At 43.6% G+C, this 27,719-nt stretch overlaps 1 protein-coding gene across 2 annotated transcripts in view; it reads right to left on the reverse strand.

Annotated features, from left to right (window-relative positions):
- Positions 1-3,963: 3,963 nt before the first annotated feature.
- NCOA5 (nuclear receptor coactivator 5) overlaps positions 3,964-27,719 on the reverse strand; it is a 28,529-nt gene continuing 4,773 nt past the window's right edge. The window contains exons 2-8 of one of the 2 annotated variants that reach the window (XM_090286502.1): positions 20,828-20,894; positions 12,182-12,508; positions 10,357-10,493; positions 9,305-9,431; positions 7,116-7,315; positions 5,465-5,785; positions 3,964-5,019 (exon numbers count right to left, since the gene is read on the reverse strand). In XM_090286502.1, the coding sequence (XP_090142628.1) occupies positions 4,430-5,019; positions 5,465-5,785; positions 7,116-7,315; positions 9,305-9,431; positions 10,357-10,493; positions 12,182-12,508; positions 20,828-20,865 (1,740 nt within the window). In that variant the 5' untranslated portion in view covers positions 20,866-20,894 and the 3' untranslated portion in view covers positions 3,964-4,429. Of the gene's footprint in view, positions 5,020-5,464; positions 5,786-7,115; positions 7,316-9,304; positions 9,432-10,356; positions 10,494-12,175; positions 12,509-20,827; positions 20,895-27,719 lie in introns of both variants that reach the window. The other variant, XM_090286501.1, reaches the window with a different exon arrangement.

The following is a 27,719-nucleotide window of genomic DNA, read 5'->3' on the forward strand; positions in this document are numbered from 1 at the left end:
GGGCGGGCGCGGGGTGGGGCGGCGCACTCGGCCTTCCCTGCCGAGCCTCCGCGCGTGGGCCGGCCGAGCCTATACATAGTGTACAGGAGACATCGCGTGTATTTTTATCGTCCCCATATTTCTGTGACTAGAAGCGCAACGGACTTCTCTCGCCACGGCCGAGCTCCCCTGCTCGAGGCGCCCGGGGGCTGGATTTTCCCGGACGTTCGAAAGTTAAGAGAGAGCAAAAGTGCTTTAGACCCAGGCGGGAGTCCTGGTCCTGCGCCCTCTACACCCACCCGGCCCGCTCTCGCCTCCTCGCCCTTTCCGTGCGTCCTTGGCTTCCGATCCTTCCCTCTAGTTCTTTTTGGAGATGAGGTGAGACGAGTACCCAGCTTTTCCTGGATTCGCCTCCCAGAGGACGTGAGCTTCCACTGCGGCTGCCGAGACGCGCGCAGCCTCTTCTCGGCTCTTATGCAAGCTGGGGCCAGGATGGGGGCGGGGCGCTCCTCTGGGGGCGAAGGGAGAGGCCTCGCCCCGCGCAGGAAGCCCCGCCCGGTGCCTTCGCTGGGGGAGCAGGCGCCTCTCTCCAGTCGGCTGCTCCCCCTATCCCATGGCTCCTCGCCAAAGACTGAAATCAGGGAGCTGGAGGGCGTCCCCTGACCAGCATTTCCTGTCTGGGACTGGGGAGAGGGGAGAGGGGTGAGGGGAGACTTCGGTGTAGGTGCTGTACCCACCGGGGCGGCCCCTGCGATGCCCCTGATGTTCCCTCTCCTATTCCCATCAGGCAGCCCCAGCCTCGGGGGCCCAGCCACCTTCTCCGCGTCCTAGGGCGGGCCCTCGCTGCTTAGCAGCGGCCTCTAGCTGTGTCTCCCAGGAACCTGGGCCTGGGGGAGGGCTGGAGTCGCCACGTGCTCTGTTCTTAGCACCTCTCTGCCCTCCTCCAACTAGGAGCCGAGGCTTCTGGCTCCTCCAACTCTAGTCCTTGGCGCTTCTGCTCCACCAGTGCGGTCAGAGGTGCCCTCTAATCCCTAGAGAAGGCGCATTTGGCCGGGTTCCTTTCCCCCAGGGCACATTACTAAGGGGGACAGGCACTGCATGCTCCTTCCAGTGCCCTCTGGGACTGCCTGGGTACATACAGTACCTCTAGTCCCAGGGCCCTGACCTTCACACCTAGACATCCTGCCCACCTCCCAGAGCTGGGACTACTAGGTACTCCTGACCTCACCACCTCCTTTCCTTTGAGCCTAAGGCAGAGAACTGGAGCTGGTGCCATCCAGACTGGGTCAAGTGTGGCTGGAGGTTAGGTCTGGATGTTTGCCAGTTAGGCTAAGGCCCATCTGAGATTTGATGAGGGGGCTGGATAGCTTCTTCCAGGTAGTCACTGGAAAGCTGGATATTAGATACCAGCCCCCTTGCCCTCTTCCTCCAAAAGACCTTGAAGAATCACAGCCTGGTCTAGCCTTCTGGGGACCTGAGCATTCAGGCTGAAGCTGTGGGCTGGGCAGAAGGGGGAGGGGGCTTTATCAACACCAATTAGGGAACCAAAGTTGCACTATCTGGGCCCAGACTGTCTGGTTGGCAAGAGCAGTTTCCGTTGATGAAAACACATCCCACAACAAAAACCCAAGTTTTCTGTGCTACATGTGCAATATTTGTTATGAATGTTATCACATCATTCATCAAATTATCTTTATAATCATCGTAGCTAGATGTTTCATGTTCATCCAAGTGACTTTTATTCTGAGTGCAATATTTCAATAGCCTTGTAGTGATAACTAGTGTTGCTTTTGTTTTAGACGATCTACGTGCAGGGCAATGCAATGAAGTTGAAAACCCTTGTAAATAGAAGAGGTTGCAAACCAAATCAAGAGTATTTATTATTATTATTAGGCCTGCCTTTAATTTCCAGTGTGTTTCAGTATGCCGCATTCTGCCTCAGTATTGATCTTGTGTTTTTTGTGCCAATATAAGGAGAGGGTTGGTTCTTTCCTTTATTGTTGAATGCTCCCATTTAATGCTTTACAGCTTTTACTGTATTAATTTTTTAGACTCCCGTCTGCACAAAATGCAATAAAAATAATTTTATTATACCCTTCATGGCCTGAGGTGTGCTGTTTGGACACACGAGGGGGGAAAATTAGTAGGTGCGAAGAGGGTTACTCAGCATGGTTCACAAGGACAACCCGACTTATCAGGAACACTGACCTTTGCCCTGGCTCAATGGATTGAGCACTGGCCTATGAACTGAAAGGCTGCCGGTTCGATTCCCGCTCAGGGTACTCAGGGCACATGCCTGGGTTGAGGGCCAGGTCCCTTCCCTTCTCTCTAAACATAAATTAAAAAATAAAATAAAATAAAATAAAAAACACCGGACTTCACTGACAGGATGGGCTGAACCTCCAGGTCTGGCTGTTGCATGCTGCGTCACCATGCTGGTCGTTCTGGGATCCTGTTTTTAGAGGGACAAAGGAACTGGGAGCAGGGGGCTCGTAGCGAGAACGCTGGCACCAACATCGTCTCCTATGAGGCAGTGAGCACTGATTAACCAGGCCCAGTGCTGTCTGCAGTTTGCTCTCTTACCAAAATGGCTTTGTGCCACTCACTTCACCCCCCCACCCCGCGCAGATTTCCTGACAGAGTTGGCTATTACCAAATGCTCTCCAAGGCTCCTACGTTTTCTGTAACTCTGTGGTTCTGCCAACTCCCTGCATAATGAGCAGAACAGAGGGTGGCCACTGAGATGACATCGAAACGGGGGCGCCTCACTGCACTGGCCAGTGGCCTGAAATGGCCTCCTCGTGGCCCTGTTGTCCCTTCACAGAGTAAGAGGACAAGCCTGCTGACACACTGACAGCCTGCCACACACACAGACGCGTCACACAGCGTTATCATGAGCCGGCAGGCTCCTGCTCTTTGCTGCTGCTGAAGCTTCTAACGAGGTAAGCTGCAGAGGAGCTGGGGTTAGACCGGGTTGCGAGGCTTCACGGTGGACTGAGACTAGTCAGTGCTCCAGCAGGGACCCTCACCTTGCACCTCTGGGAGGGAATGCAGTCACACCCAAAAAAGATGACACAGCTTTTCCTTTTTCCTTTTAATTAAAAAGTAATCATCTCATCTTATTAACAACACAAGAATTTCAAAGGGGGGAAAAACACTATATAACACAAACAGGTCAGAACATAAAATGCTGCCATCTGGGGACCTTGAGTTTTTGGAACCACTGTTCGTTCAGCCACAGACAGGGACTCAGCTGGAATCACTGCTCTCCCTTGCCCCTGCCAGGGGCCCCTTGAGGCTGTGATCCACAGGGCTCGAATGAGCACCATCCCTAGGGAGAGGGCAGCTCCCTTTGGCTCCATTTAGAGCAGCAGCCAGAAGTCCTCTCTCTAATTTCACTCTGGCTCAAAAGTGATGAACAGCCGCCTGTATCAAGAATATATGTCTAGCTACCAAAAGTCTGACATCAAAATGGTCCCTACCTCCTGCTACTCAGAAAACAGAACAAGAGTCCAGATGAAAAAAAAAAAGAGATTGGTTTTTGAGTCAAGAACTCAAAAATAATCACTGAAAAACTGGTGTTCAATGCCAGAGTCTAGAGTTGCCTTCTCAGAACTGACTCCATGAAGCTACTGCTGGAGCGGGAGAGGGTGACAGAAATGTTCAGGGGGGTAAGAGTGGTTGGGGGCCCAGATTCACAGTTCAACGTTAAATTGCTGGTGACTGGGACTATTTAGTCCATTGGAGATCCTCCAATGAAAGCAAAAGAGGGGAAAAATGAGAAAACCCCAAACCAACAATATTGGGTAGGCAGAAAAGTGTCTGCTTGTGTGGCTGCCACACACACTCCTGAACTCCAGAGCAGCCGAACTATAAACCCCCAAGCAGCCCTCTCCACGTGGGAGGTGGAACGCAAGGACGCCACGCCTGCCAAGCCCGGTCTGCTGTGCGGCCCTGGGCGGGAGCTGCAGGTAGGAGCCGGAGCTCTGGCTGGTCTGTGTGAGGCTGGACAATCAACAAAAGCAGTGGCTATTGACATGAAAGTGCCATTCCAAACTCAGCCCATTGGGGCTTGGCTTTTTCTCCCTCCTACCCAGCCCCCTAATCCGACTGACAAGAGACCAGAGAAACCCATGTTTGAAACCCATGAAATATAAACTGAGCCCAGACACCTATACTGCCACCCAAGTGACCCCAGAAATTATTTATTTTCTACAAAAAACCAAAAACAACCAAAAAAAGATACATCCCCAAATACAGTATAAACTCTTGACTGTGGAAGGAATAAGCAACACAGCCTTGGGCAGAAGAGAGAGCAGGTGGTAGAAACATGACATTTGATGTGACCTGGACAGGTGCGGGGAACATCCTCCAAACAACGCTATTTAGAACGCAACAGGTGGAAGGCGGCCAGGGATGAGGGAGCTGGGAGTAGTTGAGAGATTGAGCCTCAGTAATGCCTCTGGTAAGATCCCATGGGTGCCGGGGGTTGCCCCACCTGTGCCGTGGTTTGGCTAACCAGGTGGGAGAGCGCAGGGCCACTCTGGATGAGGGTGTCCAGAGCCTTCTGTACACTTGGATTGTCAAAGTTGATAACTGTGGAAGACACAGGCCTCTGGCTAGCTATGCTGCTGGCAGGTGCCAGGCGACTGGAAGGCTGGCCAAAGAGCCCTTGGGAAGGAGCCCCAGGCCTGGGGCCCATGTTCTGAGCAGATCCTGACTGTCCCAAAATGTTTGGAGGCTGATTGCCAGAGGCCTGTGATCTTTGCTGAGGCTGGCTGTTCGGTGCTGTGGAAAAATTCTGGTTCTGGGTGTTTCCGGCAGCGACTGAGGGAGGTGTAGAGCTGCTATTGGCCGCAACCGTGCCACTATTGAAGAGGCTGAGGATTTTGGCCTGAAGCTCTTGTTGGGAGATGGGGGGAGCAGCTGGAGTGGGTGTAGCAGAGGGGAGCACTTGGCCGCTCTGGAGCGGCTGGGAGCTTGGCTGTGTTTTCAGTGAGGCACCCGAGGTCGCCCCGAGTGGCTGGTGGGAAATCGGGCCTGGAAGACAGGAGGAGGAGGTATCTGGTTGAAAGTACAGGAGGCTTAACAACTCAGGAAAGAACAATAATCAATGATCACGCCAATCACACAAAATGTAACACCAGTTTCCCAAAGGGGCCACTCCATGGGATGGGCTGTCTCCAGAAAACAGCCTAGTTCCCCCAGAGAACTACTTAAAAGTAAAACAGACATCCACCATGGTTACCAGGGAGCCAGCAATATTAGTCTACCCATCACCAGCTTAATTACAGGGGTCAGAATTCCGTACCCAAATCTTAAGTTATCAGTATAACAGCATAGAGGCCCATGGGCGAACCCAAGGGATGGGCTCATTTCCTTTACCCACCCAAAAGAGCCCTGGGCCTCCCACCCTCCCAACAGAGCCTGGGAATTAGAGAAATGCAGAGTCAGAACTTCACCTCGGCCCTGCCATGTAGCTCACCAGGCAGAGAGTCGGTGCTGCTCCTCATCAGCCGCTCTTTTCTCTCTCGCAGATAGTTGATGATCTTGTCAGTTTCTTCGGCAGTGAGGTACCTGTTGTCTGCCAGCAGGTTGATGAGGCTTTGGATGGCTGGAGGATGGCCCCCACGTACTCCTTCCTCAGGGCCTCCTCGCTCTCTTTCCTGCAGAATTGCTTCATTGGCCATCTTGGCTGCCTGTCTGGCAATCTCCTCACGCTCCTTTTCCCGGCACTCGTTCTTGTAGCGCTCGTAATTCCTGGCCACCAGCACCATGGCGTCCGCCTGGGGCATGTTGCGGTGCTCTGCAGGAGGAATTATGTGATTTACTTTCTCCCATGACAGATTTCAGTGCCCTCCTGCTACTCTACCAAACTGTTCCTAACCTCAAACCAGCAAGAAAACCATTTCAGTAACAAAAGGCCTTGGGGTGGGAGATGGGAAGGAGATGAGGCTGGGAAGGTACACGAACGGATTCCTTCCGTGGGGAATAAACATCTCCGTACAGTTGGTACTTTGCGGAACTCCCAGATCACAGACTTGTAGTAAAAACAACCACCTCCCGCAGATCAAAAAGACCACGTGGGGAATAACCACGCAAGGCAGGCTGTAGGGGGTCGAATTCAGGAAAGCCTGCCTCTCCGCTGTGCTTCTCAGGATAGAGCTGGCCTACTGTTTTTGAATTCCTAAGTTCAAAGGTCACAGATTAAGACCAAATGTGACCCTAAATAACTCCTCTCCTCACCTTGGGGCAACATGATTTACAGGGTGGTGAAAAGACTCCTTAGAACTTTATATATATGGACTCACACATCTTGAGGGCTATTCCTCAGAGACAAATGGCCCACTGGAGAGCCTGACACATTTTGTGGTTATGGGTGTTAACTGGTCAGGCAAACAGAGATCTCGAATGTGGCAGGAAGAGGGAAAAGTCTGTGCTGTAAGAGCAATGAGCAGGGCATCAGCTGGCTGAGTCTCAGCACTCTGGGTGTAAGGTACTAAAAGCCACTTCAGGGAAGGACTTCAAGGAACCTGCCCTGGGCCTCTAGTTCAGGGTTCCCTTCCTGTTCTCAGCCTCTCTGTCTAGCGCACTGACAAATAGTATCCCAACTGCCTGCTGTATTCTCTGTCCCCCACTTGGACGTCTGGTGAAGGCAAGGATTCGCTTGTACTCGGTGCGGCATGCAGCAGCGCTGTGCTGGAACTGCTTGCTGGTGGGAGCCAGCTGTGCACCTCCTTCCCAACTATCACTGAAGTGACTTCGCATCGGTGGCTTGAACCAGGACGTGGCGAGAGCATTTGCACTACAGAAATCAGCAAATGCTATAAACCACACAGCCCTCCTTTCCCCATCCAGAACTGGTTGGTACACATTTGCTAGCACACCACTGTTACAGACCTAGGGCTAAATATAATGTCTTATATATAGTAGGTCTAAAACTGTACCCACTAAGAGTATCAGACAAATAAATGACTATGTGAACCTCCTCCAGCACACTCACCAAAGGGCCCTACTATGTCTGAGCTGAAGTATATGCATCATTTGCACAAAACCTGCTTCTTCTGAGTAAGGCATGAAAGAATTCATGGACTAGTGACTACCTTTGAAATTCTGACCCACTGGAGCCTCCATACCTTGTGGGGTTCCAAACATGATGTTGACTGTACAGGAGCGGTGAATCTGGTGTTGCTGGGTGATGACAATAGCAAACGGAGACCCTCCCCTGCTAACATCCTCCAAGGCTTGAGACAGTGAAACCTCTGTGTTGAGGAAGATCAAGTCCACTACCATGCCTAGGTCTCGTACCTTCCGCCCCACAGATTCAGCATAATCTCTGTAAAAACAAACAGGATCAAGGTAAGCCTCTTGACCAACTCCCCATCTGCACACTGTTGCACCTCAGCCAGCTGTGTGTGCTCCTTTCGAGAGTTCAAATCCCAGCCCACCTAGTACCTCCCCAGGGCCCTCTTCAGACTCCAGGGATCTAGACTAGCAGTCCCCAACCTTTTTGGCCCCAGACACTGACGGGCATGAGGCGGGCAGGCAAACAGGAGGTGGAGCTCAGGCAGTAATGCGAGCAAAGCTCGGCAGCCACTCACCTCCTGCTGTGTGGCCCAGTTCCTGACAGGTCGTGGATCAGTAGCAGTCCTTGCCGGGTTGGGGACCCCTGGTCTAGACCATTTCCTTCTCTTTACACTGGCTCAGAATGGCCACATATCAAGCTGCTGTTAGTAGTCAGGCCCTTCTCTTCTTTCTCTAGCCCAGTGGTAGTTTCTTAACACCATCTCACTGCCTAGGACATAGCTGTCTCTGGGGAGGCTGCATACAGTGGGAGAAGCATGTGCTTCCATGTTAGAAAGATGGGTTTGGATCCCAGCCCTAACATTATTACTTGCAAAGTTGTGAAGCAGATCTCTTTACCTCTTACAAACATCGGTTTCTTTACCAATGGAACAGGAATAATGGAGCTCAGCTCCTATGTCACTTCCTTGACCTTCTCTCCAATCTAAATTAGATCCTTGATATATTTCTTCTGATAGGACTCATCGCCAATACACCTGCCCAACTAGGGCATAAGCTCCATAAGAGGAAGGGGCTGTGTGTGTTTGCTTATCATGATAGCTCCAGCACTAGTATCTGCCATATACACACAAAAATTGCTGAATGAATACACACATACCATGATTATTGTGAAGACTTAAAATAATTTACGTTAAGTGCCTAGTGTGGGGGTAGCACAGAGTAGGTGCTCAGAAAATGATGGCTGTTATCATGTGTTAAATAACCCCCATCCCCCATTTCTATAGTTAAAGCAGCATCTATCTCTAAACAAGGCAGCCCAGAGCCTGTGAACTCTGTCTGCTGCTTGGTGGCTCAACACCTGTTTCTCTAGCCTCTGCCTTGAAAAGAGCTCTTTGACCCCAAACTGCTAGAAATACATGAAGTTATTTACTCATCATCTGGGGAAAGAACACATAGCTACTGCCAAGCCTGCAAGCAGCTATACTCCCTTCTGCGTCTCTGCTCTGCCTTTTGAAGGAAAAAATGTAAAACAGAGGTGGAGTGAAATGGCGCTGTGAGCTCTGAATTGACTGGTACAGTTACCTAACAGCTCTGCAAGGCCACAGCACTTCACAGGGGCTTGGTACTTGACTGACAAATACAGAGACATGCCTCCCAAAGTACCGGGGATTTGGGGTTGTCCCATGGAAGGGGGCGTCTACTGCTTTGCCTGACCAGCATATATTCTCGCTTCGATTTTCTGTTGGGAAGGCAACCCTAATTCAGTTCACATGGCTTCACAGGGCTAGTCCCACATTTAGCTCTAGGGATGGGTATATATATGATGTAGCTCTGCCAATCAGGGCATCCCAGCACCGTTGGCCTAAGTGACTATTCTAACAATGGGAAAGTGAGCCAGGTTAGTCCAGTAAGAAATAATTCCAGGACTTTAGGCGGAAGCACCAGGAAAGAGAAGCTCTCCTCCCACTAGATTTACTAAGCCACAAAGATACAGGTCAAGGGCAGTGCCACTCTGCCTTTCCCAGTAGAATGCATGTCTGAGAATGAAGGCATCACATTTTGATGCTGGATATGGCCATGCCTGAACCTCCCATCTAAGCAAACTAAAACTTTGCTCACGGGATATAAGCTGGTTTGTAATGGGTTTTCTGTCACTTAGAACTGAAAGAACCCTGGTTAAGACAGCAGAGCATGCCAGAGGACATGGATCAGGGTTAGTGGGAACAGCTGCCAAGAAGGAGCCTGACTGTCAATTCTGACCCTCCCCCTTACTCAGGAGAAACATCCAAAGGGCTCTTACTTAGTCTGCTTGTTGACCACAATCACAGAACAATCAACGGGTCTCTCAGCATCAAAGCGTCTCTGAATTTCTTCAAAATATTGGCGATAAAGCTCTTCTCTACGCCATTCTTCACGTTTCAAACGCTCTGCAAGATACCACCAGGGAAAACTGAAATACGGACTGTGCATTTTATAAACATAAGTCACAGGCCTTACTCTGAATCCTGAAGTACATGCAGGCAAAGGTCTAACTCTCTCTCTCTATTAATCCTATAGACTATCTCCTAAAGATAACCATTAGTATTATTCCTTACTATTATAAATGCACTGAAATGGAATAAGTGGATTACAGGATGTGGCCACTCTAATGCTTCATCTGACACACTGCCACAGCAGCCTCTAGAAAGGCTCTCACTAACTCATTCCTCCACAGGGGTGAACCATCTAGTGCCATTTTCCCACAACTTAGTCAACACTGGGTTTTGCCATTAAAAAAAATTCTCGACAACCTGACAGGTAAAAGATGGTATATTTCATTATTATTATAATTTGCATTTTGGGGACTATTTTAGACCCTTTACTAATAGGTACTTGTAATTTCCTATGTTTTCGAAAACAAATTGGGTAGTAAAGTTTTATTACAAATTAAAAATGAGGTTCTTAACTTGACCAGGTATGAAGCAATTTAAAAATCTTTAAAGATGTATTGAGAAAATCAGGCTTTTAAAAATGTTTATCTTTTTTATCAAAGAGAGACGCTGTTGGGTAAAAATTATAAATAAAACAAACAAAACTCCTAATCTCATGCTGCAGAGATAATGTAGATTTGGTCAATGGGCAAAAAGCAAGCAACTTATTTAGCTCCAACCTTTTATTTCTTATTGCTGAAATTTCATATTTATTTCTCCTTGTTAGATGACTAAACCAGATGATACTAATTTGCATTTAACAATTTCTTTTCGTGAATTGCTTAGCCAAGTCATTAGCCCCTTTTCAGTCAGTTAGTAGTTTGCTCTTTCTTTTGTAAAGTAGTCCACCAGTAACAGGAACACACTGCTTCTGCTACTTTACCTTTTGCACGAGACTGACTTTCTGGGCCCGGGGGGCCTCGTCCATCAAAGCTCTCTCTGTAACGGTCAAAGTAAGAGTCATCCTTTCTCCTGCCATAGTCATCCATTCGCAGGTATCGGTCATAAGAGCTTTCTCTCCTGTAAAGTTAAAGAAATTTGCACAAAATTAAAACTGTCCTCTCCTGCAAAAATGAGATAGAGATTTCTTCAAGACACAGTCCCCTTTGAGGAAGTAATAAGCATAGTAAGGCAAAGGACTTGGGGACTAGACAATCGAGGTTTGTGTATAGGCATGCCTTGAAAATATTGCAGGTATGGTTCCAGACTGCAACAAAGTATAGCAATAGTGAGCCATAATCTTTTTGCTGGTGGAGGGCCTTGTCTTCAATTTTTAAGTGCAATAGAATGAGGTACACCTGCATGTGGGACTCACTGCTTACCAGCCCTGCGGCTGTGAATGAGTTAATGTGCCTTGCAAAATGAGTGTATGTACAGAAAGTTCTCAGCGCAGGCCCTGGCACAAAGCAAACACAAAACAACTGGTAGTATTATTGATGTTCGTTCTGAGGAACCATTCCGTGTGCCTCCTTCTCCCATTCCTTTCCCTGTGCTTTCCAAAGTTTGTGGCTAAAAGAAAAATGTGTGCGTGTGTACATATGCGTATATATTTATACACACACCCAATAGGTTTTCATCGTCCACAATAGAAACTCTGTATCCAGTAAGAAATAACTCTTCATGCCCCTTCCTGTAACCCCCAATCTACTTTGTCTCTATGAACTTGCCTTTTCTAGATACTTCATATAAATGGGATTATATAATATTTGTCTAGTGTGTCTGTCTGGCTTATTTCACTTAGCATTATGTTTTCAAGGTCTATCCATGTTGTAGCAGATACCAGTATCACGTTCCTTTTTATGGCTAAATACTATTCTTTTTTAAAACAATTTTATTTGTTTGTTTTTAGAGAGGGGGAAAGGAGAAAGAGAGGGAGAAAAACATCGCTGTGTGGTTGCCTCTCACGCGCCCCCCTACTGAGAACCTGACGTGCAACCTAGTCTTGTGCCCTGACTGGGAATTGAACCAGCGACACTTGGTTGAATACTATTTTATTGCATGAATTTATCACATTTTAAAAACCAACCTACTGACGGCCTTTGGGTTGAGCCTGCCTTCCGGTTACTGTGAACAGTGCTGTTATGCACACTCATGTACCAGTGTCTGAGTCCCTCTCTCCAATTCTTCTGGGTATACTCAGGACTGGGATCGATGGATCACAGTAATTCTACTATATTTATAACATTCTGAGGAACTGCCAAATTGCTTTCTGTAACGGCCACACTATTTCACATCCCTATCAGCGATGTAAAAGTGTTCCAGTTTCTCCACACCTCACCAACATGCGCTATTTTGTTTTTCCTTTGAAAATAAATGAGAACCACCCTAGCAGGTATGAAATGGCAGCACTGCGGCTTTGATTTGCATTTCCCTGATGCCTGAAGATGATGCCAAGCATCTTCTCTCATACTTATCGGTCATTTGTGTATCTTCCATGTGCTTGCGCACTGCCAAAACAATCTGCACTCCATCTTTTTTCCATTTGCACAACGTTGCCTTTCATAGGCCACAGGGAGAGACCCAGATTCATTAGCTAAAATATTTATCATGCAGCATATCTGCCATTTGACAGACACTGGAAATATAAGGCTGATAAAAACACGGCTCTTCAGAGCTTTCAATCAGTTTAACAGAACACACATAAAAAAAGACTGTTACCAAAACAAACAAACAAAACCCCCAAATAAGCAGAACAGCTGTACCTGTACCTGTACATGGGATCTCGGGAGTCTCTCATCTCTCTGTATCTGTCGTACATGGGGTCTCGGTGATCTCGAAAATCCCTAGAGTCCCTCAGATCACGGAAGTCTCTAAAATCCCGTATGTCCCGAGCGTCACGCATACTCCTGCTGTCTCTGTGATCCCGAATGTCTCTGCTATCTCTGTGGTCCCGCAGGTCTCGGGGGTCTCGCATGTCTCTGCTATCCCGGGCATCCCGGCCATTTCTGCCATCCCGGGGCTCTCTCCTTGGACTTCCTTGAATTGGGGATCGATCACGTCTTGTATCTCGACTATCTCCAAAGCCATATGGATCTCTGTGGAAGGCAGCAAGAAGATGCTAAGACAAAGAAATTGAACGTAGCTAACGCTTCAGCTCTTAATTAGAGGAAGCCCCCACCCTCTAAGCGTTTTTTTTTTCACTAAAACATGGTAACAAAACAATGACAACATGACTAAAATTTTAAGGACAGCCACCCATCTGGTCAGTAAATAAAAACTAGTAGGTTCTACAATCTCAAAGGTTTAGGACAAAGGAAGAATGGATGACCCAAAGTCAAAGGTTTCTCAGGCTTCAGGGAGTAAGTAATCTAGCATCTCAATCTCAGCCGGTGTTCGCGGTCAAAGTGTCTTTCTCCCAGGACCTATTTTCTCCCACCAGATCTGTGTGAGAGATTTTAGAAGGGGGAAAAAGCTGTCGGGGACTCAGTAAGGGGCAAGACTCACGAAGAAAAAAAGAAATGGCACAGTTTTATACAAAGTAATGATAATCAAAAGTGTTTTCCTTGAAGTGCAGAAAATTTCACTTAAAATATCTAGCAGGATAATCAAATTAAGGGGAAAAGAAAAAGTACAATATGGCACACACAGTAAGGTGCAAGAACACTCAGTCTGTCTTCTCAGTGTAGTTACTGAATACTGGTCTCTCTCAATCTGAGGTTTATGAAGAACCTAGTTCCTTTTTTACCAAGGTTTTTTGTTTTTTAAACAGTGTTTGAAGTCACAGATGTTTGGCCTGCTCCGATTCAATATTCTTCAAGAGACATTCCACTCCACTGGAAACTTACCCTCAACAAATCTAAAATTAAACTTCTTATTCAACCCACTCAGTCCTATTCCTGACATTTTCACTTCTGCCAGGAATCATCTTTCCAGTGACCAAGGTTTAAGTTCTTGAAAGTTAACTTTGATTCTTCCTTCCCTATCTCAATTAGGTCACTTGAATTCTTTTTGTTTTTCCTTTTTACTGGATTTATAAATTCAATCCAAAACCTTATACTGGCACCAGGTTTCCAAAAAACAAAACAAAAACCAACCTTACAGATTTCAATTCATTCAACACATAAAGACCAGTTAACCACCCAAATTACCATCTGTTACCAATCAGTTTGACTCTTGCACTTCTAGGCGCCCCTAACAAATCTCTCCCCTTTCCAACTACTACCTGTCCTCCATTTCCTAATTCAACACCCTCAGTTTTACTTAAGCTGTTATGACTTAACTCACACAACTTATCTATTTCAATATTTTTGTCACATGGTTTTTCAACCTGGATTATTTTTCCTGCACTAATCCAAATAGTACCCAACCCTCACAGGCAAGTTCATGTTCCATGTCTTCCAAGAACTCTTCGCTCATGTTTCTCCTGCTCAACTCTTAGAGCACTCATTATTTCTATTACTCATCTTGACAACAATGTCTTCTTGTTTGGCCCATATTACCTCCTCCATAACACCTGCCCTGAACTCCTGATCTTCCCCAACAAATATTCTCCTCCTCCAGTCCTACCCATCTCAATAAATGCTTCATCCATCTACCCAGTTCCTCAAGCCAGGGAAGTGGATGTCATCCACTCTTCTAATCACATTTCCAAATTTCATTCATTCTTTCTCTGAAACTTCTACCCATTCTGTTCACATTTCTCTATGTCTACTGGTACCACTGAAGGTCAGCCCATAATCATCTTTCCTTAAAACCACAGCAAAGGCCTTCCATTTTACCCATGTCTGCTCTGGCCTCTTTTCTAGTCTTTCTCCAGATTACTTTAGTGATCTTTTAATTATGTAAAACCCTTCACTGATTTCTCACAGTATCTGGAGTTCAATAAAAAACTTCTAGTGCTAATCAGATCCTGCATGGTCCTGGCTCCCGTCTCTGGTCCTGTCTCACGCTCTCCCTAGTTTACTGCTTTCTTGCCACACTGACCTGTCAGCTATAACTAGCTAAGGGAATCTCTCTTGTTCCCTCATTTTGATAGTTTAAAAGTTTATCTTCTACCTCTAAATCATGGCCATATCCTCTCACAACACTTTGTTTTTACTTGTTCGTCCGGCCTACTAGACTACAAGTCCACGAGGGCAAGGAGTATCGGTGAACTTTGATCATAAACTCCACTATATCTGGAATGCAGATGCTCCACCACACTGTTCTGTAATTATCTGTTTACATGTCCTCCCTAGTAAACAGCAGGCGGCTTTGTATCCCTAGCACACAGCGCAAAGTTCAGGAAATGTTTAATGAATTATTCAACTAAACTGTAAGCCTCTGAAGAACAGGAACCGTATTTCGTTGATACTTGCGTCGCTACCTGATTACACACATGAGGCATTCACCATGATGCCATCAGCTTGGTAGAAAACCTCAATTTCACTTCATCTGCAGAGCATAGCAAGAACAATTTAAATGACAATTCTGCTTCTATGGAAAGTCCTTGTCATATACTTTAAGACTCACAAGAACTCCTGATTTGTGGGAGGAAGCATATGGGAGACCAGGGAATTTAAATGAGGACAGCTAAACATTTTTCCTATTAGAACAAAGAGATTAACCAAGATTTTAATCTCAGTTTTCCTTATTATGTCATATAATCCTCCTAAACACGTATAACATCTGATACAGTATATACTGTGGGCAAACATTCAGAATCCAATGGGAAGGGACAACTGTAAAGTATTTTTGGATTAATGATCAGCAGATAAAACTGCCTTGGGGAGCAGTTGGAAGTAGTCATTAGAGGTAGAATCAGATTTCAAGTGTTCTTGGCAACAAGGGCTGAGAGAGATCATGAGCCTGACAGACCACAGACCACACACAAAGCCCTGGGCGCGTGGAAACAGGGGCAGGAATACAGATAAGAACACCGTGTCACAGCACATTATTCACATCTTAGGATAATCATGAATGCCGTATTTGGTTCTCATTCTTGTGAATCCACTGAAATACCTAACTTACCTGTCAGGAGTCCATTCCCTGGAGGTTGACTATAACCTCATATTCTCAAAGCCGAGGTTCATGCTTCCAGTTTGGGAGGGCAAGCAGCTCCCCCCCCACCCCGCCCCTTCCCTCAATGAATATGAAGTCCATGTGCAACACAACCACCAATTCCCCCTCAATTGCTTCCTGGGAAAAAATGCAGGAGAGAGATTCATAAGGGGGAAAAGAACCAAAGGAGGGATGGAAGTAGGGATAGAGAAGATAATTCTCTAAAATGAGAAGGCAAAGCTGTTTTTCTTTCTCCAAAAGATGAGCAGTATGACAGACTACTGTTCCTCTGAAGACAAAAACAAAAGAAAAAACTTTAGGGTCACTTTAGGACCCAAACAATTTCCCCAGGACAAAAGCGCTCCAAGGGCTCCTGCTGCTGGCCCCAACATCTTTCTCAAAGCAAGAACCAGCTATCGAAAGGGTGGTACAGTGTGCAGGATTCAGTGTCGCAAGAAGGAAGCCTGCTGCTGAATGAGATGCTTGACCTCAGGTAACAAGTGGGTTAGAAGCAAGTTTCTGGAGCATAAGGTTCAAAATATCCCACAGCACCAGCGGAGTTTCACTGGAGACCAAATGCAGTGTACCCTCCGGTACCAGGTCACTAAAGGCTAAAACAAAACTAAAACGTGGTTAAAGTAAATTTCAGCACTGGAGTCCACACACGGAAGGCAGGTGACAAACACTACTAAAATTCTGTTACACATTCATCTGTTGCCTTGAGAGAAATACAGCCATCATCTGGAAGCATTTGAGAGGTAAGGGAGGTACAGGTGAAGGGAAAAGCCACGCATGGCTCAGATGCAAGTGATGTGCTTCTGGCAGAATTGCTTCTCTCCCAGGAAACTAACGGGGCAGTGCAGAATACTATTCACTTGAGAGCTTATAGAGTAAGAACCGAGAGATGATCATCTCGAAGACTGTAAGGGACTTTGAGGTGTGCTCGGCCAGAGGCCAAAACCTTAAGCCCAGGATGGTGTTCTCTGGCTTTGGCTGTACAGAAGGTCAGGGAAGAAGGCATTTGTCTTTTTCTTTGTCAATATCTTTTTGTTCACTATAATATTTTCCTTGGGAGGTCGAGCCTTTTTTTTCCTCCTGAAAAAAAAATCCTCCATCAGCTTTTTGTACTTCTGTTCTGTCACAGATACTGTCCACAAATGTAATTATCTAAATGGCTGGCTGCTGTGTGATGCTGATCCCCCACCACGATGGCTCCACGCTACCGTCAGAAACGGAAACAGCAGACTTGTGGAGAATTTTGTCATTAGGTGCACACAGGATATGGGGCGCAATAAGCTTTCACACCTCGCAGATCCAAGTTTTCTAAGTGCCCACGTTTCTCCCTAGGAAGCATGTTGATGATTTTCTGAAGCACAAATATGGCTTTTCTGTTGGTTGAGACGGCACTTACTGAGAACTGACGGCTCCTCTTACGTATTAGTTCCGAGGTAATCGCAGCCTGGAATCTTTAATTGTGAGGTCCACCTAGAGTTAGGGCTGTCTCACACCCAAGGAGCAAGCAATTATCAAAGGAATTAACATTGTGGACAGGCAGAAATAATCTTCAGGCCATATAAGAAACTTGTCTAGTAGGTTATTTCAGATGAACCTAGTTTCTGATGACTTTCACCGAAGAGGCACCTGGCCTACGATCATTAATAAAAATACGGAGAAAACTCTCTGCAGAGCTTTTCATGTAGACACATTAATTCTATTTGCTCTTCTTCAGGTTATATGGGAAGGATGAAGAAACACCGTGTCACTTGGAAGTCACAGGGAAGCGTAGGGGTATGCTTCAAGGTGTTGAGCTGCAAATGGAAATTGAGACCATCTGAGGTACAATCAGAATCAGTCCAGTCTTTGAAGGCGGCTTAACACCTAGTACCACTGCTAGACAACTTGCATGACAAAGGAAGCAGATGAAGTGGTCCCAAAGCTTAGATGCTGAGACTTCAGACAAATCTGATTCAGAGCAGGGATTTCCGATACGAAGTTCCGTGCTTGGCTGGGCCAACACTGTCAGAATTACACACTGACAGCTGGAGCCATTAGGGAGTCACGTCACTGAACAGAGAGCAGTGCCAGCAGAACTGTGGCTTTCAGCGACACCAAGAGGTGATAATCCCGTGAAAACTCCCAAAGTACTAGGTGTTTTGATACTCAAGGTTAAAGTCCAGAAAAACAAGGTGTTACAAAGGTCTTGCCAGCATGCTTAAAAACAATTTAAAAGTAGCAGCACTGAACACATAAAGGTACAATTTAAGGGGAATATTTGTCATGGGTACAGTGATTCCCCCCCCCCCCCCCCCCCCCCCCCCCGTGAACAATGCATTCTCCATGGCTGGGGGAACATAAAAACATTAAGAGTTGTCAAATGCAGGCAGTTTGGTTTTTGCCAACCTACTGGTACATTTGGAATTCAAGGCTTCGACTAGAGGCATGTACCTAAAGTGATGTCCAGTGTTCACCCTCAGAAAAATGATCAGCCCCTTCCAGGCGAACCACTCATCCATCTTGCCTAATTGAATTTTATTTCGGTCCTATTGATATATCTTAAAGAGATAATGCATGATCAGGGCAATGACCAAAATGTTAATGTTATACTTTAAATATAATGTTTATAGTTTGTCTGGTGTTAGGGTTTAAAATTTTTTATTTTTAAAGGTAAAAACCTAGGATTCTGCTCAGGTTTTAGATGGGATTCAGAACAGGTTTTATCAACTGTGAACATCCCTCTTCCCTGAACCTTATTAAACATGACTGTATGAAATTTCAGCATGTTAAATAACATGGTGAAGAATCCAGTTAGGGACATATCACCAAGAGGAAGCCTGATTCTTAAAAGAATTTGAATTAGCCTCGCTGTCCCTCCATTGATTGTAAATAAAGCAGGAAGCCACTGCCCTATCCACATCCTAAACAACCTCATTTCAAAATGTATTTCTGCATAAGGCAATATTTTAAAAGGTATATAAAAATGACATATTTATATATGATAAGAACATTTTAAAAAGCCTCCTACAACGCTGTCTGCATATATTTGGGGGGGCATTTTTTTAAAAAAGGCATAAAGCTATTTCTTTCATTACAGATGAAGTTATGGAGTTACATTCTAGCCTAGTTTAAGATTAATCTTTTTAATTTAATGCCCTGACAATGGCTATACTGGATTCCAACCAGGGGAGTTGTTTATTTCCCCCAACGTTGCCAATGTTTGTTGAAAGCTACAATCAGCTGGAAATGTTAAAAGCATCTGGGTATCATTACAGTAGTCCCTCACTATATTGTGGTTCACTTATCACAGCCTCACTGTATCACGGGATTTTTAAAAATATTATATTTAATTATTTATCGTGGATTTTTTGCTATATCGTGGGATTTTGCAGTATGGTATACGTATGTTGTTAAAGTTACGTAGGTTTAAGAGTGTAGAATAAATGTAAGGTTCCTACTTCGCTGGGGGGGGGTCTGGAATGTAAAACCCGCGATAAGTGAGGGAATACTGTAATAGGATGATATAAAATATTCTCCTCAATTTATAATACAGAAATTACTCTGTATTCTGCAATGAGCTCCCCCTTCCTTTCTGTCTTCAGAAACACACAGACAGCACTATCTAGAGATGATAAACATCATGGGACAACAGACTGGGGGGAGGATTTTACGAGTGGAGTCAGTTTTCTTTTACCATTCCACACTCCTGGTAAACTAGCTAGGTCAGTAACACACACATTAGAGCTCCTTGGAGAGTGGATACACATGACGTCTCCTTTCATGCCATTTGGCAACCACTGCTTCCAATGCGGAGTCCCATAGTTCTGACCAGTAGATGAAAACTCTTAGCCACGTGTATTCCGCGTTTACTGGGGCAACGAGATGCAACACAGATGGGGCTGCCCCAAATCTGCAGTGTGGTTAGACGCAGCATAACGGAAGCAGCTACTATATGGAACCGTTGAAGGTCTGCAAGACTTGTTTATGCTCTTCAGGATAATCATCAGGATAATCATACACAGTCACAAAATCAATCAACAAAACACCTAACAAGCTGCAGGTATTCCTTATGGTGACAGAGAACAGAGAGAATACCAATGTACATGCTCACTTCTGCAGCTGAGATCAGAGCATCCACCTGACAACTATAGTTGTGGTATCAGATTCAACTCTTCTGCCCAGGTAGAGTGCTCAAAGAATCCAAATGAAATTGGCAGCATTACCTTGCCCCTAGGGTCTGCTTGAACTCTGTAGCAGACATGTGTAATCTATTCCTGGTAGCTTAGAAAATACCCAAGTGGGAGCATATACACCAAATACACAGCAGCCTTTCTTTCCTCTAAGTAGGTAATAGTATATAAAAGTGTTTCTGTCCCAAAGCAGGATGGCTGTATGTTATGTGTAAGTGCTCAGTTGGGTACATCCTCGGCTGACCTGTGAAGGTACCAGTACAGAATAGGACTCATTGTAGGAAATAGTTTACTGTGGTATATGGTTTTGGAACGTAGTTTACTGTGGGAAGTTGGTATTTTTAGTTAGGGACAAAGGCAAAATGCACATTAAGTATCCACTTGGGCCATGACGAGACACCAGAAATGAAATATATCGCATCTGCCTGCATTCCGCACAAAACTGCATATACTGCATCCACTAGTGTGCCACTACGGGGTCAGACCCTTTGGACACAATACACTCATTTTGGTGTAAATGGTAACATTAATAAGGCTCTTCGTTGTGAGAAGGGGCCAATTTAATGCATATTTCCAGGGCACAGATCAGGACTCTCTCTTCTGTTTATGTTGGGAGAAGGACTATATTGGGGGAAAGGCCTTTTATTTCCAGGAAAGCTAAGAAAAAGGGAGACTTTTGAGAGATGAAGTGGTTTTGCCCTTTTTATTTCCCCTCAGGAGGTAACCCGAGCATGTGAGCAAACTGGATCTGCAGCAATTTCTCAGCAGCACTTTCTGCAAACCTGGGTTAACATCTGGACTGGCCGCCATTCGGAATGAAGTGTCGAATCTTTGCTGCCTGCTGCGGTGCAACATGGCACACGCCAACGGCTCTGGGGCACTCCTGCTGTGGAGGCTCCCACTGACACGTGAGCTGGGGACAGAGGTTTATCCTCTTCCAATCGCCTGCAACTCATGTTGCAAGCTGAACTTGCTGGGTTTGCCACCGAAAACACAAAGCTTCCTCTGCATCTCCTGATGCACGTTAAACAAAAGCAGCAAGGCCCTTCACACATGGTTCACGTTCTTATTGTTTGCTTGAGTGTTTCTGACTTGTTGGGGGGGAAGAAAAGACCCTTGATGTACGAAGTTGGGCTTAACTCCCCAGAGCCCAACTCTCCCAAGGTAACTCACTGCTTCAGGGTACTTTACCTTCGTGTGGGGCTGGGTCTTGATGGAGCCGTATTCATATTTCTTCTTTCCGCTGCCTTATTATTATCTGAAAAGAATAATCAACCCATCTGTTCAATGCTACGGAATAAAAACAAGATCATCAGCACATTTCAAATGAAAGCATCAACAAAAGAACTACAATGACAACCAGATGGTGTAAGAAAATCCATTCAGCAGACACACTGTCACTTGGGCAGTTTTTATTAAGTTACGGCAGTACATTGGCATGGCCAGGTAAGGAACACTCTCAGTTTTCTCGCTACCACATCATTTGTGCACAGCTGATTACGTCAATGCTTTAACACTTTGCCAAGCCCTAAACCTAACACCTGCCCCCTCCAAAAGGGGGAAGATTCTTTTTTGAGGGGAGAAGGAGTGGGAGAAAAATCGTAAGAGTGGTAAGAAAAAAAGAAAAAAAAAAAAGAGCAAAGGCAAATAATTCCATTTATGTTACAAAGAAGAGCTGGACTCGATTGTCTTGAAACTTCCAAATATCCACGAAACAGGGTCTCCTTTTAGTGTGCCTTGTGTTGTATTCCACTAGATAAGACTGTTCCAGAACGAGACGTGAGAAAGAAATTGATTATTTTTTTTTCTGAATAAAGTATATGACATGTTAACATCTATGACCCTCATAGACAAGTATCTGAGAATAAGAATTGGCATTTGGTATAGTAGGGTTAGGTAATGAAACACTCCTCTTAAGTTTTCATTAGAGAAGCCTGGCATATACAACTAGGTAAGGGAGAGAATTATACAAACTTACAGAAAAGCGAATTTTTGTAGTTAAAGCCTAGCTGCTAAAAACAAACCAGCTTTGTAAAAACTGAACCATGTACAAATAAGAATTGATGAAGTTTCTAAAGAAATGTACCAATCTATGCTCAAAAGATAACCTGAGATTTTATGCGATTTAAAGATACATAAATGCATTAAAAATTTCATACTTTAGTTGAGAAATAAAACCGGTTCCTGCTGCCGTGTAGTTTTATCACCCTTGCTCCATACAAAGCAATTGACATTGTATCTAGTGACATTAAATGGCATTAAGCACTCACATAAATAAGAGCGCTTAAAAAGAGTAATTATGTATTTAAAAAATTCCAACCAACATCCTATCACATGAAAGACCACAGTGACACCACCACCACCAATAAAACCTTAAGATTTGACCCTGCTATGCTGACATCTTTTGAGTTCTAGTTCAAGTCAGAACAATTTTCAATTCTATTTTAAGTCAGAAGTCTCTTTCTATTATGCCTAGGGGAAGAATGGCTTTTGACAAAACTGAAGGTAGCCTAAATCTAAATAGCCAGAGAAACATATTCTAATAGCCTCTTACATTTTTAATTAAGCAGACACCAGCTATAATCCCACTATTAAAAAAAAAAAAATCAGAAAATATTTTTCTATGTAGGACCTGGTCAGCACACGGTACTGCACATGGCACTTACACAATCTATAGGTTCGCACACTTCTGAATTACATGTAACAAATGATAATCCTAGTTCTTTTATATATAATTGCGAAGAATATCAATTCAGGTTTAGAAGGGCGTACTGACCAAGTGTGCTCATGTGCTTTGTACTGCTTTCTAATAGACTATGATTCAGAGAGAAATGTGATGTCTTTGATTATTTAAGGAGTATTCGAAGTTATCTCTGGAATACATTGGTCTTGTGAATAGGAACACTCATCTAAATTCTGACTTGACCTGGCTAACATTTAGATGAGAATACAGAAAATGGGGTATTACTTTAATTGGTAAGTCTCTAAAAATGCGATATAATTTGCCCATATCACACGAAAAGGTCTATTATACTGTATAATTACATCCTACGTGAGTGCCTACACATAGAACTGGGGAAACCAAAGTAGACATGCATCATACACCTTTAGGAAAAAAGTAGCTCCAGTTAAAATAAAGGAGGTAAATATTTCACTTTGAAGTTGGGGAAATCATTTGTAATATCATTAAAAAATTCAAGATTATATCTTGAAACCATTTTGATTATAATTTGCCTCCTAGTATCTATTTTCATTGAGAAGTCTAGAGCAGTTATGCGTGGATGGGCTAACATGTTTATTCTGCAAAAAAGAGCTCTCTTAGATCATTTTCTTAAGTTTAGGAATTAGTAAACGTTTAGTGTGATGTGCCAAGTGTTTGTTTATTCATCCCTATTTAAGAGTTCCTTAGAGCTCCAGCTTGGGTGAGATACACAGAAAATGAACGTGGAGATTTTTGATAATCTCAATGCCTCAAAGAGGATTGCTCAGGTTAGGATATGGTTGCGGGGGTTTTCAGTGAGTTATGAAAACAAAACTGTCAACACCATCAATCCACACACACAAAAATCCTAACATATGTATACAGAACTTTTGGAAAACCTATGTATGGGTTCAGCAATACAGGAAGAATACAGAAGCTACCAAAAGTACAAATAACTTCAGGGAGTTGATCATAGTATAGTGAAGATTTAGAGTCAAGAACAAAACCTTACCTCATCCCAATTTTTTGTCCTACAATTTGAAAACTCATCAACTGGAGGTTGGAAGTTCACTTGAACAAGTTTTCTCTTTGAGAATGCAAATATTGGAACTGGTAAGGGGGGCTTTTGTGTTATCAGTTGAATTACTTCCCCCCAAATCCTTACAGAGATATATGAGCTATAGCAAAGAAATACAAACAACATTAACATAAAGGAGAAGGAAAAAAAGACAATTTGGGGGCCTTTCTCAACACTACATGGGGAAGCATAATTGGCAACACGGGAATATCCAAGGAGTGACAGAATGCCTCCTCCTCATGAAAAAAGGGAAGAAATGGTTCTTCTTTCTCCTCCTGATATATTTTATCCCAGCCAAATGTCCTTAAGACCAAAAGTCAGTCTCTTAGCATCTCTTCCACCTCAGCTTAGCTGGTACTTCTATACTTTGTTAGTTATGTTAATAATGTGGATGCCATTGAAAATAACCATCACAAGGCGCTTAACCTTGGCGTGAATATCTATAATTTCCAAGTGGTCTTCTGAAAACAGTTAAAAGCACTTCTCAATTAAGAACTTTTAGACAAGAACAGTACCAATCAAAGGGATTTATTACATAAAAGGAAAAAAAGGAAAAATAATTTAGAATACATGGTGTTATACAGGAGGTGGCAGAGCTGTTTTAAAGCACAAAAGAATGGGGTAAAACCCCCCCAAAGACATAACGCCTAAGCAGTTCTATTTTAGACTACTATGCCAGACAAGGTTCACTCAACGGTCCTTGGATAATTTTATAAACACAACAAATAAGCATGTTTCATTCACAGTACCAAGAACTGCTTTGTTCTATTTTTTAACTGTGTCATTAAAAAATAACTTTTTTTGACCTTCAAACCAATTTTTATACTCCAGGCTGCTGCAATGAAAACAATGCGAACTATTCTGAACAAGAGCAGTATGAACCACAGCACGCAGTGACAGTACCACCGTTCGCTGCTGAACAAACCCAGAAGCCTATACAATTTCAGTAAGTGATTACAAGTGAAATAAAACTCTCCAAAAGGCTTGGCTGAAAACCAACTAACAATCAGAAAATTGGAAAAACATGATGATAAAGATAACGCAGTTGGAAAACCATACTGATAATGACAGTGGATATTATACATTAAACTCCTAAAACTAGGAGAGGAAGGAACAGAACTGCTCACTTAAACTATATCTATGAAGACTACTTTGATGATATATTGGAACATCAACGCGATTATAACGAGTTATATTGTGACTATCAGGGATAAGAGAAAGCTCTGCTTTAACTGTTAAGTCCACTTTGAAAACTACTCTTTCCCTCATATTCAATTATCTCTTTCATTTTCGAATTCAAATAATTATTATACTGTTAACTGTATTAGAATATTGCTCTTGGGAACAGAAACAGGGGAAATGATAACTTATATTTACAGAACGCTTACTCTATCCTGGAGCCTTTACTAAGAACATTACGTGCATTTTTTTTATCTCATTCAATTCTTTCAACAACTCTTGGAGTTAAGTACTATTATGATCTCTATTTTGCAAATGAGAAAATCTGAGATTTAGAGAAATCAAGGGACTTATATGAGGTCACATGATGATCAGGAGGCAGAGCTAGGACTCAAACCCAGGTCTGTCTGAAACTAGAATGTTAAACATTATGCTATGCTGCTTCCAACAGGGAATGAAAGGATATGGTTTCCATTTTGAAAACTCTTGCTAGGATTCCGTGATCAAATGCCAATGGGACCTGGAAAAGGCCCAAAGTTTAAGTGACCTAGACACTCAATCGAGTAGGACCTACTTATTCAATTACCACTTCAATTTCTACCACCTCAAACTATAATGTTTCTGGCTTTTGCTACTGACATTCTATTCACTTCAACTCTTTAGACAAAAATTCTCTACCAAAATTTAATTTCCTGCCCTTTTTACTTCTTTTGAGGAAAAAGCACTTGGCTAGGATCAGCAAATACAAGTTCTAGTCCTACTTTGGTGGGGGAGCAGAATTAGGCAAGTCACTTGATTTCTCTGAACCTAATAACATGGATTTTCTATCTTAGTTATGTTGATTCAAGGAGAATATCAGCTAAGAGAAAAAACTCACTAAGTTGGATTCACAAAGGTTGAGCTAATCTAAACTAATAAAAAAGTTCAAGTTGCAAAAAATTTAAATACAAGTTTCTTTAAAGCAGGTAAAATTTCAACTAAACCATACAAGTGGAGATCCTTAAGAGAACTAAATTAACGAACCTGAAAAGGAGAGTTTATAATCAGGAACGTGAAATGCTTCTAGGCCTACTATGTGTCACACACACGCAGTTCTCGGCCTTAGATAAAGGGAAATAAAAAGGCTAAAGTCTCTGCCTTAAACTTTAAGGCTTAAAGAAGCTCACTGTTTAATAAAAGGAGAAAGGCCCATGTACACAGATTAATGACAGTATAATCTACAGTGGAACTGTGGCAGAGATAATGAAGGCCTAACTCTTGAGTATGACAGGGAACAGGAGCAGGCAGAGGACACTGGGAAGAATGGGTGGGAGAGTAGGGGGGAATGAAGGAGGCAGGGAAGGCCTAAAAGTAACATTGAAACTGAGTCCTGAAGGATGAGATAAGAGTTTACCATAAAGAGAGGTCATTCCAGCACACACAATGGTAAAGGAACGGTTTGAAGGACGGAACAAGTTGGAATACTATATGCAGTTTAACGCAGGGAATGGGGGGGATAGGAGGAGAAAAAGGGAGAGAAACTACAGACGCAAATCAGAGTTAGATTAGATCACAAAAGCCTTTGTTATGGAAAAGAAAAAAACTGGTGGCAAAAGGCCTGTTAGGAGGCTATGAACCAAGTAAACTATCATAGTCTCAGTGAAGCCAAATAATGAAGGCTTGCTGTGTGTACTGTATGAGGGGGGGACCTCCAAAACCCCGGGATTTATTTATCATAAGTTGTGTATTTATTCTTACATGTTTAAACTTCAGTCACCTCCATCTGATGCAATACACCTATTGAGACACTTCTTTCCATAGCTCAATACAGTTTCTGAACTTGTGGATTTTGATGCCTTTTAGTGCTTCTGCTGTTCTTTAGTTTCACCTCTTTCACAATGGCAAAACATTTCCCTTTGAGGACCTTTTTTCATCCAGGGTAACAACAACAACAATTGCTTGTGGGGACATTGGGTGAATAGGGAGGGGCATGAGGGTCATGCAGTTTTTGGACTGCTGAACACTCAGCGTGGTGTGGACAGGTGAGCTTGTAGATCACCCATCATGAAATGGGCAAACGCCTTCAAAGTCTTCAAAAAATTTCCACTGAAGCTGAATGCAGCCTCTCACAACAATGCCAGCTGGTACACGAATACAGATGGGTTCCCAGAACACTCACCTAGTGGGGGAAGCTTGCACTACAAGAGACCCACACTTCAGAAGATAATTCCGTTTTTTGGGGGGGTCCCCCTTCATGTATTACCTAAGGAGAGTGTATTTAAACCTAAGACATTTAAAATATTGCCAATTATGTTCTTCAAGGATCACTGGTTTGACACTGAAGAGAACAGGTAGGAGAAAATATGTGAAAGATTATGATTTTACCTTTAATAAAGGGATATAAAGTGAACTGATAGCCAGAGGAGTCAGTAATGAATAACAAATAATCTATTAGTTTAACCCACTCTTCAGGAAGAAACAAACAACAAACTACCTTTCCTTATTGTTTTCTAATATATTTAAAACATTTAATTGTGGTAAAAAACAACATTCAATCTATCATCTTAACCATTTTTTAAACATACAGTTCAGTAGTGTTAAGTGTACTCACACTGTTGTACAACAGATCTCCAGAACTTTTTCATCTTGCAAAATTAAAACACTCTATAGCCATTAGGCCACTCCCCCTTCCCCATCCTCATTTATATACATACTCTTTTCATTCTCCATATTACATTTCTTTAATGAAGACAGCAGCATCACTTGATGAGACAGTTACAATTCAGATTCTCAGACCCTGTCTTAAACTTTCAGAATATGACAATGAAGCCTAGGATCAGATGATTATTGGCAGGTATTTGGTAACTACTACTCTTATTATCTATTTATTCCTTGAGTGCATACATAACATAATATACTTAGGTTCTCCACTTGGAGATCTTGCAACTCCCGTGTTCAAGGAGAAATACTAACTCATAATCTGTTACCAAAAAAAAAAAAAAAAAAAAAAAAAAAAAAAATCACAACAGTGGCTAAAATCTGTAAAAGTATAATCCCTGAAAACAGTTGCAGAAAGCATAATCACACAGCTACCTCCAAAGGAAATGGAATCATGAGCCCAAGTTTCCACGGTGCTAAAGATAATA

This window comes from Furipterus horrens, unplaced genomic scaffold, assembly GCF_987537825.1.
Source record: "Furipterus horrens unplaced genomic scaffold, mFurHor1.1.pri manual_scaffold_8, whole genome shotgun sequence".
NCBI classification, from domain to species: Eukaryota; Metazoa; Chordata; class Mammalia; order Chiroptera; family Furipteridae; genus Furipterus; species Furipterus horrens.